Below are 12464 nucleotides of genomic sequence, written 5' to 3'. Positions count from 1 at the left end.
AAATAAGTAAATGTTATTCACTTGCACAGAAAATAGACCTTAAATTACTGAATGACACCTTTTAAGGTTTTCTTGTATTTCTATAATTTGGTGGTGCATGTTTTTTTGACTTTGAAGTGGAAAATATTAATGAAATCTGAACACGTCTATATAGTAGAAGAGTTACGCCTCTTCGTTTACCTTATCTGTCATGGAGGTGAGCATCTTATCGAACTCCGCTCGCAACTCAGTAAACGAGGGGCGGGCGTTTGGGTTCTCATTCCAGCAGCTCAACATGATATCATACCTGTAAAAGACAATGGTATTACCATTAATATGATGATCGTTACCAATACCGGCATCATCATTATTATTCAAAGGAATGTCGTTAGCCTGAAGGGAAATTTACCACATAAATACATACACACACCAAAAATAACAAGTACAAAGTTCACTCAATGCAAATACTAATTGTCTTTGCCATTCATGTTAGGACGGGCCTTCTTCGGGGTCTAAGGGAAATATCTAGTTTACTAACGACCCTTTACATTGAGGAGATAATGATGGTAATAATGATGGTGAAGGTCACCTCTCGCACAGCAAAACAACAACACACACCAGGCGACCATTAGTAATACAAGGACTTACATTTTGTCTGGACACTTTTGAGGCATCTGCATTCTGTAACCTGACTTCAGCAGCTCAAACAGCTTCTCAACAGGAATCCCAGGATACGGTGATCCGCCTGTGAGATATGAAGACTTATATCAACCGACATACAAGGGCAAAGGGGGACAAGGATGATAATTAGGATTTATAGATGGTGATAATATTGATGATGATAATACTAAAAGTGGTGAATTCGGAACTCAAAGATTACATACCCAGAGTAAATATCTCCCACAGCAGGATTCCAAATGTCCACACATCGCTTTGTGTCGTGTAAACGCGGTCAAACAAGGCCTCAATAGCTAACCACTTAATAGGAAGTCGACCCTAACACAATAAAGAAATGATAATAAGACTTTGCCTTTTTTAACAGGGCATCAACATGGTACACAATGATCCCTTTTGTCATCAGAGAGATAACGGAACATTTTGATGTACTTTACGAGCACCATCCATAAATATGCAGTATGGTGAATCAAATGGGAAGGCAATAAGGAAATAAGAGGGAAGTAGTAAAATAAAAGAAAAGGAAAAGAACTTAGGGAAAGTAATTTTGCAAAGTGTATGTGACTCACATCAGTGGCTTTCCTGTAGTAATCCATGTCTCTGACATTTCTTGCCAGACCAAAATCAGCTATTTTCATGACATAGTCTTCTCCTACTAAAATGTTCCTGGCAGCAAGATCACGATGAATGCACTAAAGGAAAAAATCAATGGTAAGATTAGATTTATTAAGGAGCGAATGCATTGTCAAGTTAAGTAGAACTTCCCTGGTAAAACACAGTTGAAAACTTAGATTAGATTTGCGTAGATTTTATACCATCATATCAAAACTAATGACCCTAGAAAAATAAAGCTAAAGTTGCAGCTAAGTATATATAATTTATGTAAGGAAGGTCCAGCTAGCATTCTATTCATATGAACAACGTGCACCAAATAAGTTTTTTGTAGTCACCTTTTTGAACGATAAGTATTCCATGCCTCGAGCGATCTGGAAAGCGAACGAGATAAAATCCCTGACGATGAGGGACGGTTGCGAGTGCGTTGATGAGTCAGAGCGAGAGCGGTGGTAGTCAGAGGGCCGCCTTTCCCTTAGAAACTGACGCAAGTTGCCATGAGGAGCGAACTCCACCACAACATACAAAGGACCTGCCACAAGACGAACAATAGGTCAGTAACATGGAAATAGTTTTGTTGCTTTCAAGAAATCACTTGATCAAGGTTCACTCGATTTGAGACTTTCAAAATTGCAGCATAGTTCTAGATTCTTTGTATGAATATCTGGGCTAAGAAGGTCCGTACCGTTTTGAGTGCAGGCTCCAATAAGGTTGATAATGTTCTTGTGAGAGCCTATATTCTTCATGGTGTCCATCTCAGACAGTAAGTCAGCTAGCTCGTTCTCAGTGGCATCAGCTGTGACATAAGATGCATTACAAGATGAGACGGTTGCAAGACACTAACGGATATAGTAGAACCATAACAATAACCCAACACAAAACTTGAAGCCTTGACGTTATTCTTCTCCCCGGTCTATTATTTACACGGTTCATCTTTGTGTATTGCTCCCGGCCTCGAAAGTCGTTTAGTCTAAACTATAGTAACTAGACCTCGGAAAATCACTTAAAAAGTCACAAACAAGATCGCCCTCGATGATAACTTGCCCCCTCCCTCACCAATTTCACAAGATGTCCGATACAGCTCACAGTTACAAAGACATTCAAGGAATTAGACAAAGCGACAGCCCTTCAAGTTCATCACCTAACACACCAACCTGCTTCCTTCTCAGTCTAACTGGTTTATACTCAACAGTCCCCAGTTACTGTAAAAATCACAGACGTTCGGCAGGAGATCCCTCTTACCCTTTAACATCTTGACAGCAACAGTGTGCCTATAAGGCATGTCTGTGAGCCCCAGGGCCTCTGCCTTCATGACCAATCCGAACGCGCCCTCGCCCAGCTGTTCCTTGATGGTAATCTGACTTCTGTCAATCTCCCAGTCCTCGTCTATTGGGAGCTCATAGAAATCTAGGAAAGATTCTTCAATTGAAGAGGTTGTAACTTATGATTAGCGTATGGGTTTACGAAGGTTTATATGAATGACAAAGCAAATGAATGAGCTAATGTTGTTTGATAGTACGTATCGAACGCTGTGGCATGTATATGATTAGCGTATGGATTTACGGAGAATTTAAATGCATGACAAATGAATGGGCTAATGAAACAAATGGATATTACCTTCTGTGATGACGCTTGATGAGTCCAGGCGAGACGAGACCCCTGACGAAAATCTCGACCTGTAACTACCATTTCTATATCTTATCAAAGGTGTGCTTGAATTGGCAGAACCTGTAGAGCCTATTCTAGTTCTGGAATTCGCGTATGGGAACGTTCTAATCGGGGCGTCAATAGAAGTTGGTGTATCCGGCTCATTGATAAGAGTCTCGGGTAATAAACCTTCAGGAAGCTTCAGCTCAATTGTTTTTTCTCCCTTTGATCGGTGTCCTCGTAATTTTCGTCGATAAAAGTAATAAACAGCGAGCCCACCGATGATTGCGATAACCAGAACTACACCCATCATTGCGAGAACCACTCTGCTGCTCGGGTTAAAGCTCGAGGAACTGAGTTCTGCCACTGTCGGGGATACCTCTGAAGAGCTCGTGTTCACATTGAGCTTGGATTTTTTAGTTGGCACTGAAGAGGGTGAAAAAAATCACAAAATCAAACATTAGGACGAGACAAAAAGAAACATATACCAAATTAAACTCAACAATTGTGAAACAAGGGAGTTTCATTTAAGGCTGGTTTTCATATGATCGCACACGATGACAGGTCAAGTTTCCTATAATCGCACACGATCACCTGCGATCGACTGCGATCATATGGAATCAGGCCTTTAAAGTGTTATGAGACTTGAAGATAAATATAAAGGAATTGAAGATAAATTGAACCACCCTTCAAATAATCCTGAACCTGCCAAGTGGATAAGTGGGTATTGTTTGGGTTAGCGAGAAGGTGGTTTACCCCATATTTTGGTTTTACTCTGAACATAATTATCTTCATACCTAGTATAACAGGCCGAGTGGTTGTTGGTATAATCTTTTCGCTCAGGAATGCGCTGACGTAGTCCTTGCCTATGTGGTTACTGACGTAACATGTGTACAACCCTAAATCCTTCTTCGTCACATTAACAACCGTTAGCTGGACTCCGTATGTCTCCCCTGCTTCAATTGTTCTGTAGTACACAGGGTCTATCAATGTATATGAACCGTTGTTGAGATCCAGTTCGGGGTAAGTGCTGGGTACTTTGTCCCATTTCAGCCATCTAAAGTCAGGTAATGTCCCACTGACGACAACGATGCAATCAAGCGTTGCGTTGCCACCGAGTTCAATTGATGTATTCCGGGGAAGGTTTCTTTGCAAGATTGGTCTTGATCGAGGTTTGGCTGTGAATAAAGATTCGCAATTTTTTGTTGATGAATTCTTGACAACTAACAGCCATAGTATTATAACAGGTGCTAAGCATAGGACATTTCTGATATCATATCTCCTCGAGCGAGCGTGTATCGCGGGCTCGTACCTAACTCTTACTTACCTATAACTCTTAGTGTGTACGTGTGATTAATCGATCCGTACGCGTTAGACACAATACATGTGTACTTTCCCGTGTCTGTTGGAACCAGATCCTTCAATCTAAAAAACCACAACGTCGTGTTCATGTACGGATCCAGGCGGCGTCCTTTGATCTCTTTTCCATCTTTCAACCAGTGGTACCGTAAGGGAGGTGTTCCTGTTGCTTGGCAACGTAGTCTCATGGAATGTGAGGCGGGCCAGGCGATAAATGCCCGTTTCATCTTGTTCCAGTCTAGAAATCGTGGTGGTTCTAGGAAAAAGGGTGAATCCCTTTAGTTACCCAGCATAAAACGTAAAATTATTGCATTTTTAAGCCGTTTTGCCATTTTCTCTCTCGTTGTTGTTCTTTGGCGATTAAACATAGCAAGAGGAAGCAGCAACTGATATATAGCATGCCAACATTGCTTGTCTTTGAGTGCAAGAAACAGGTTCATGGCAGGACAGTACTAAAAGCAACTTGACCACTAAGAAATCCTCGACCTTAATATTTTTAAAGACACGAATTCTATTATGAACTGTGCCACACAAACACCGAAAAAAACCCCGATGCAATGAGATGTACATTTCAGTAGCGTCCACTTCAAAATCATCATTCTATTACTAAAACATAAAAAAACTCTATGGATCAAAATACTTTCCAAAATGATAAGATATTACAAAATTTAATAGAAAATATTTTCACAAAAGGTGTATCCTGAGCAGGGTCGCCACGGTGTCTGGGTATTCGCAGCATGCTACTCCCTTATGCAAAGCCTGGGGCAAAACATTAACGCACTTCTGCGGGGTGCAGAACTGATTGCGTTTTTGGCAGACAAAGTTACAATCAAATAAATAGAAAATTGAAGCAATTCATCTTTAATGGGCAAACATAGTGGATTCCAATCATCATATCCTTGTTGTATAATATTTCAAAATTTGGTTTACTCGTGGAGTCAGTTGTTACAGCGGTCAGTGTTTTATGTAGATGGTCAGGATTAGCACATGTTAGGCATAACCCTGGAACCTAAAAACGTAAATTTATGGCGAAGAGTTGAAAGACATGCTGGCGGATATATCATTGATGTGGCCGATCATATGGCAAACGATCTACTGAAACGAGGCGAACATAAACAATCACACAATCAAACGCCGTATATCCGCGCGTCCAGAGCTAAGACAACACATGAGGGTCAAATAAATATTACAAAGGGGAGCATATTTGACTACTCATTCGAGGCATTAAACCGGTCCTGCATTTCGATAACGGGTCGGACGCATTTAAAGACTCAATAATAATGTCACATGGACGTGCTCCAGACATCGCTTCCCTCCGAGCTTATCACGGGCAACGTTTGTTATTATTATCGCATGTCACGTCTGTCAAAGCCCTACTTTTCGGGCGATTTGTTTCACAAAATAAATAGACAAAATCAAAACAGTTGCTATCAGGTCATGTTCGAGCGCTGAAGGAGAATTCCATCATGAAGAAAACAAAGCTTCCTCGCTGTGTTTAAACGAGAGGAAGCGACCCGAAATACCAAACATTTCACCACGCTGAATTTGTAAACTATGCTTAAAGGATATTTTCGTTTTCGTGCTTAAAAAAAGATATATAACCTCATATATACATGGTTAGCACAAACATCTATGAGAGACATAAATCTGACATACAAAGCTAACAAGATTAAGGATTAGTCAACTTTCGTACCTCCATTTTTAGTCGGCGAGCCTGAAATGACTGTACTCCGATTACCGGCTCCTGATACAGTAAAACATACGTCATTAGCACAGCTAAGAACTTGGATCTTCAAAACAAACACAATACTAATAAGTTCCCAAGCTTAAAGCGCGTCTGATCAGCCTTGAAAGAGTTTAGTTTATCCATCCGCGAGGTCCTTTAGTCGTGTTTTGTCCGCTTACCGAAGGTAATGTGGGCCACGAAGCAAACAAGTAGAGTTTGTCTACAAAAACTCCGCATTGTACTCCACAGCATTGCTGCTTTTACTCTGATCGTTCACCCAGGTGCCTTCATATTTGCGTCCCACGGACAGACAACAAGAATTGCTCGCTTGCACACTACTTGCTTGTCTTTTTCGTAATTAAGTGGTGTGCAGATGACAAATGACGAGAATACGCAGAAAATACTCTTCGTGCCGAAGGTGAATGATTTGGCAGAAAAATCGACGTTCTCACGGGGGGTGCCGGGTAATTGATACACAGCTATTTTGTTGAAATGTAGAAAGCATGAGTTTTATTATTTATTAATTTTTGACGACGTCTAGTGATGAGAAACGTATTGCAACATGTTGATTCAAGAATCCTACTGTCGTCCACGCACGCGTATCGCCAAAATGATACGGAATGATAAAATAGGTCACATCTCACCAGTGTGAAAGTATTCCCGAATGGTTTTCATAAACGGAAGTCTTGATGCATATTTAGGGCCCTGAGATTGATCCGTGCGAAACGCCTTTAGGACAGTTCGAGAACATTTAGTTATATCGATTTCCAAAGCGAGTAAGGGTTAATAACTCTTTATATATTTCTTTTTATATAAATTTTTCTCTTATTATCTATCTCGATTGTTTTAAACATTAATGAATTATCAATAAAACCTGATTTTTGTGTTCAAATGGAAAAGTTATTCAAGTTTGCGAGCCTAATTTTAATTTCAGCATTCCTGTACAACCCGATGCCGACCCCAAACGGGCTTGGTAAACATCAGGCGAGGATAAGAGAGGGCTAACCGCAGAATTACCACGGTCTCGTACCATGTTATAAGGGGGCTTTCTCACCTCTTAATATGCTGGAGGAAACTGTAGGTCTCGGAGGAAAGTGCCCGTTAGATGTGGAAATCTCTTCTGGGGTTGCTGTGGGAGAATATATGATTTCTTATTTTAATAAATAAAAGTTTCTTGGTTATGGAAAGGGTAAAATACGATCAACTAACAACTTGCAAAACACTAGTGCTTTTAAAACTGGCAACAAACACATTTAATTCTAAGTCAGGTACACTCTTTTTTGATAAGAACGTCCAGCCTGAGATTTCACCAAATTTTAAGAACATGCAAAAAATATTGTTTTCAAGATGCTTTCTAAAATGCAGAATCAAATTGTGTTGACAATAACAACCTTAAATATATTGCTATTTATCATTTGTGTAATTCTCTTCCTAATAATTCATTTTGTACTATATTTTTATACCCTCAAATTTAAGAAAATCGTTAAAAACATTTCCAGCCTTAAAACTTAAAATGCTCCAAAATAAGAACGCTCCAGCCTCAACTAAAAATAAGACGTTCTTAAAAAAAAGAGTGTAGTTCAGCTCATTGCTGCAAAGCTGGAACGTCTGCCCTCACCGTTACCGGGTTAGGCGATAACAAGTGATCTTTATATAGAAAGACTACTAAAATTATACGCTAGCACGTACTCGATTCAGTGTTGAAATGTTCAAGCGCATGGGCAATTGTGTATGACCTCTGAGCAATCTCATCTTCTATTCTGGCACTAATCACTAAGGTGGTCTGTTACACTGGTCCATATTCGCCTATCAAGAAACATCGAGATGACGTCTAACGTGGGAATACGCCAAAACGCGTTGCAAACTGAACGTGTATGACCTTTCAAAAGAGCACTCGTTATCTTTGTGCACCGTAATTAGTGAATTAACCTAGTAGCACAACGATAAAGATTGTTTGCAGTCTTAAAATTTACTAACGGTTTAGCACAGGAGGTTTTCCTCACGTACAATTTCCTCGATATAATCCAAAGGTCCATCCAGATAATCCCACTCGATGAAAATGTCTTATTTGACACAATCCCGCGTCCGAATTAATGAAAGTTTTCAAGTGGCTTCCATCGTTAAACTGTCAGATACATATTTATCTCTGATTGATCGAGAGAATTATACTTCGAAATGCAGTGTTGCACATTTTGCAAATATCTACTCCCATTTTGACCATCCACAGATTAAAATAATATCTTTTGTTTAATAACCAAATGATATTCACCCGTAAAAGCCAGCTTCGTTTTATCAAATGATTAGGAAATCGCATTTTTTCGTGATGGAATATAAGACTTCCGGCTGATTATAACTCTTACAAAACTCTTCTGCAAGGAGCAATATTCCAATGAATAAAACATGTGTTCATCGGTCAATATTGTTTTCACTGGATAGGCGAATTAGGGGTAATATTATTGTAAGCGGCGATGTTGGGTGGTCATCATATAATACATCAATCAGGTCACGTGCCACTGTGCCCTAATAAGGACATTTTTGCGGTGAGACCAGGAAATAGACAGAATAGTTTATGCCAGTCGTGGTACTCGATAACAAAATCTTTAATCAGCGCCCTTTTAAGTAACGGAAGCATCTAACATTTCATAAATACGGGGTTATATAATATAAGCACTTGTCATTTGGGTCCGAGAATTTTGAATTGTCCTATGGTCTATTGAACAGGAGGTGCTACCCCCCGACCACACCCTTCGCCTTACTTAAAAAAAATAGGAAAGGGGCTATTCCAAGAATATAAACCTCAGGTGACAGTGGCCATTCCACTCAACTGCGATGTGTGTTTAAAACCCAAGTTCAGATTTTTCTGGCCTCTGGTATCACGAAAGTACTATCAGGTCTAAAATATTTGACCCAGAATCCCCCTAAGCACGCTTAATGGCATGAACTATGACAGATTTCGCTATGACTACTACGAAAACGTACCTTTTACGTCAAGATGAATGGAGGCATTGATCTCCCCATAGGTGTTGTTGAATACGCAAATATACTCTCCAGCGTCTCCTAGCACCGTGGATTTGATCTTTAAATAACGATTCTTCACTATCCTTATCCGATGAGACGGCACCACAGGCAACCCGTTTTTAAGCCAGTATGAGTAGGGTGGTGGTACACCGCTGGCCCGGCATTTAAGGCGCGCGGATTCGCCAAGCTTGACTTGGTAGCTGGATTTGACGGCTTTGGTAAACTTTGGCTGCGAAAGACCTGCAGATAATACAACTCTATGTCAGTAAAGTCTAATACTGCCATTAAATCCGACCAGCTAGTAACTGGGACCTCCCGTACAATGAGACCCTAACCGCTATATACTCATGGGTCGCCGAGATATGAATACTAAAAGTTTGTTCTCACTTGGACGCAAGCGCAAAAGGAAGCACACACAAGTGAGAATCGGGTCAAACACAAGCGCAAGAAAATCAAGCAGTTTTGTTCTCTTGCGCTCGGGAAATCGAAAAATTGTGTGTGCTGCGCTTGTGCTTACGTCCAAGTGAGAACCAACCTTAAGAGAGAGAGGGAGCGAGAGAGACTTCCACGTGTGAGAAAGTGAAACAAGTGACGACCGCGAAGGATAGTTCGATATTGCTGGCACTGTTTTGACGAGGTTTTAGTGCGATAATTATTTTTTTTGGTTCATTTACGCACATCCATTAAAAGGCTCTTGTTATGTTTCGCCCATGTCTCACAAAGCTTTTAGTCATCAAAGACAACGAGTCTTACATAACATTAATCAGCATTAGCCATAAGCGTTTTCGTTTTTTAAGTTGTCACCATGGGGCGCAGTTTAAAGGGCAGAATTGGTGTTATTTTGGCGAAGAAGCTAAACAATATCTATACAAGACTTGTGGTGGTATAAAAGGAGAAAAAATGTGTTTACAGTCACTTGTAAAGGGCAAACAGTGTAGAAGATGATCAAACAATGTAGAAGACGCTCAAACAGTGTAGAAGACGCTTCGGTTAATTGACCTCGGGTAACTCGAGCTCCCCGATAATTCGAAATCGCCATAACTCGAAGTCTTCGGTGGCTCGAACTCCCCGATAACTCGAAATCGCCATAACTCGAAATCCCCGATAACCCGAAATCGTCATAACTTGAAGTCTTCGACGACTCGAATTTCCCGATAACTCGAACTCGCCATAACTTGAAGTCTTCGACGACTCGAACTCTCCGATAACCAGACATCGCCATTACTTGAAGTCTTCGACGACTCGAACTCCCCGATAATCGACATCGCCATAACTCGAAGTCTCCGATGACTCGAACTCCCCGATAACTCGACATCGCCATTACTCGAAGTCTTCGACGACTCGAACTCCCCGATAACTCGACATCGCCATAACTCGAAGTCTTCGATAACTCGAACTCTCCGATAACTCGACATCGCCATAACTCGAGCTCTTAAGGTCATGCTACTCGAGAAAATTTTCTTAAAAACACAACGCAATTAAAACTGCGTTGCACGTTACAAGGAGAATTGTCTTATATGGTCTTTAGTCCTGAGTTTTTCTTTGTTAGACATTTCGAAGAAGGATTTGCGTTGACCAGAAAGTGTTGTTTAAAACTAAAGATTTTAGCTACTTTTCATAAAACAGTATTCATAATAGAATTGAATGTTGCGCTCTGACAACCCCATATAATGAGCTGCGAATCAATTACGTTGAACAGAGAAAATCCGTTATCAACTGAACACCGTGCTCCACCTCCCGGATAAAACAATAATCAATTGTAAAGTTGTTTGGTTATCAAAATTCCGGATTGCCTCACGTCTTCTCTTTATATTTACAATCAAGTGACAGATGGACAAAGGACAAAGCACGAAGCTATTGTTTATGCGGAGAGGGAATCGTTTTCACTTCACAGGGAACATTTAAGACAAATTATGAACGTGTAGAGTTCGGTTTGTTATTATCAATGCAAATTGGTCATTAGCTTTTCAGCTTTTTAGTTTAAAGTGAATACCAAAACAGGTAGATAAAATCTACCTAACGTCCATCTTATGTCTACCAGCAAAGCTTTAGATACGATTCCAAATACTCTTGTTATCTAGAGAGGATATCATACTCAGTCAGGCACTTGTTATCAAGCCGTATTGGAAATCATTGTCAAACCCAAAGAAAATACCATTTAACTAGAAGTCTTTACTTGTGTTTAGGACACAAGTATCTAAAACAACAATTAGTGTTCTTATGTGTGTTACATGCAGATAAAAACACGATATTAATTTATACGCAATTTGATTCCCAAGAGACCGGGGGAACGCAAACAATATTTCAAACAAAAGACTTCGCACACAATAAATCACTGCCACTAATTAGGTGCAAATTTACAAAACAAATAACTAATTCGTTTACTTTGGCAAACTACAAGGAGAACTATATTTTCCATTAAAGCATGCGAGTAGCATTGCGTTTTTAGAGGTATCATTAAAATTCATCTACGTTTCAAATTAAAGTGTAGATCGCTTGTGAAGAGAATGCTAAATGGAGCGAGAATTATGACATATTGTTCTAATGTAAATACACTCACGTTCCCTAAGTTGTAACTAAGTTAAAAACATTTTATATTTCCTATAAAACATGTAAAGGATTTGTATTCTTCTTGCTTAATGGTATAAGCAACAATTTTTGAATTTCTTTTGGTCAGGTTTTAAATAACAAAATTAAAGGCACGTGGACTCCGTTTTTCTTGTATGTAAAGCTTATAGTACCACGGTAATCTTGCCTATAGCTGATCAAGTTTAGTATTAAAAAAATTAACTGTGTCACGCCATACCTAACAGAAATACATTTCAGAAATTTTACAAAAACAGCGAAAGAAAGCGTAGAAACAGTCCAAATCATCCAATTGTAGGTATACAAAGTCAGAATCAAGCAAAAAACACACAAAAAACCCAGTAAAGAAGACTAATGACATGTGCACCGGAAAAATATATATAAGTATGTAATTTATATCATAGTTCTTTCCTGCTAAGTTAAAAGGGTCGTTTTTTTTTACTAGACCTAGAACTTTCGAAGTCTTTTTTCCAGAAGAGTGCGGTAAAATTTTGACGCTCGTGTGAAGTGCTTTAAGTGTCGCAACGTGCCAACCTACGCAACACGAGCACACAAACTACTGAGAACATCCACGACGATAACACCATTTAGTATTCTAAGGTTCTGGTTCGTGCGATTAGATCTAAACAAGCAAAAGTGGCTAATAAGTGAACGCAATGCTAGGGGAAGAATGACCGCTTCGATTTATGGCTTTGATTATCTATGCCGGTAATATTTAGAGTGATCATATCGCTCCCTCTCTAGCGTCGTTCAAAGGATTGCTTACTTCTTTATTGATGAGGAAACGTCTGTGACTTTATATCTAAGTAGGAACAACCCAGGGTTTCGTTTATTCCTAATGACCTTGATTGGGATATTAATG

The 12464-nt window shown here is 39.7% G+C and overlaps 1 protein-coding gene across 7 annotated transcripts in view; it reads right to left on the bottom strand.

Moving 5' to 3' along the window:
• Window positions 1-12464, bottom strand: part of LOC5515109 (fibroblast growth factor receptor 2) — a 28615-nt gene that overhangs the window by 1660 nt on the left and 14491 nt on the right. For 4 of the 7 annotated variants that reach the window (XM_048728476.1, XM_032384810.2, XM_032384811.2 and 1 more), the window contains 13 exons: window positions 8978-9256; window positions 7053-7127; window positions 5966-6016; window positions 4241-4528; window positions 3711-4091; window positions 2884-3339; window positions 2509-2685; window positions 1952-2062; window positions 1605-1798; window positions 1224-1346; window positions 864-975; window positions 628-724; window positions 181-286 (listed from right to left, as the gene is read on the bottom strand). In XM_048728476.1, the coding sequence (XP_048584433.1) occupies window positions 181-286; window positions 628-724; window positions 864-975; window positions 1224-1346; window positions 1605-1798; window positions 1952-2062; window positions 2509-2685; window positions 2884-3339; window positions 3711-4091; window positions 4241-4528; window positions 5966-6016; window positions 7053-7127; window positions 8978-9256 (2450 nt within the window). Of the gene's footprint in view, window positions 1-180; window positions 287-627; window positions 725-863; window positions 976-1223; window positions 1347-1604; window positions 1799-1951; window positions 2063-2508; window positions 2686-2883; window positions 3340-3710; window positions 4092-4240; window positions 4529-5965; window positions 6017-6177; window positions 6415-7052; window positions 7128-8977; window positions 9257-12464 lie in introns of those variants that run through there. The other 3 variants (XM_032384812.2, XM_032384813.2, XM_032384815.2) reach the window with 3 other exon arrangements.

Source organism: Nematostella vectensis, chromosome 6, assembly GCF_932526225.1.
Source record: "Nematostella vectensis chromosome 6, jaNemVect1.1, whole genome shotgun sequence".
Classification (NCBI taxonomy): domain Eukaryota; kingdom Metazoa; phylum Cnidaria; class Anthozoa; order Actiniaria; family Edwardsiidae; genus Nematostella; species Nematostella vectensis.
This window is presented reverse-complemented; position numbering and strand designations above follow the sequence as displayed.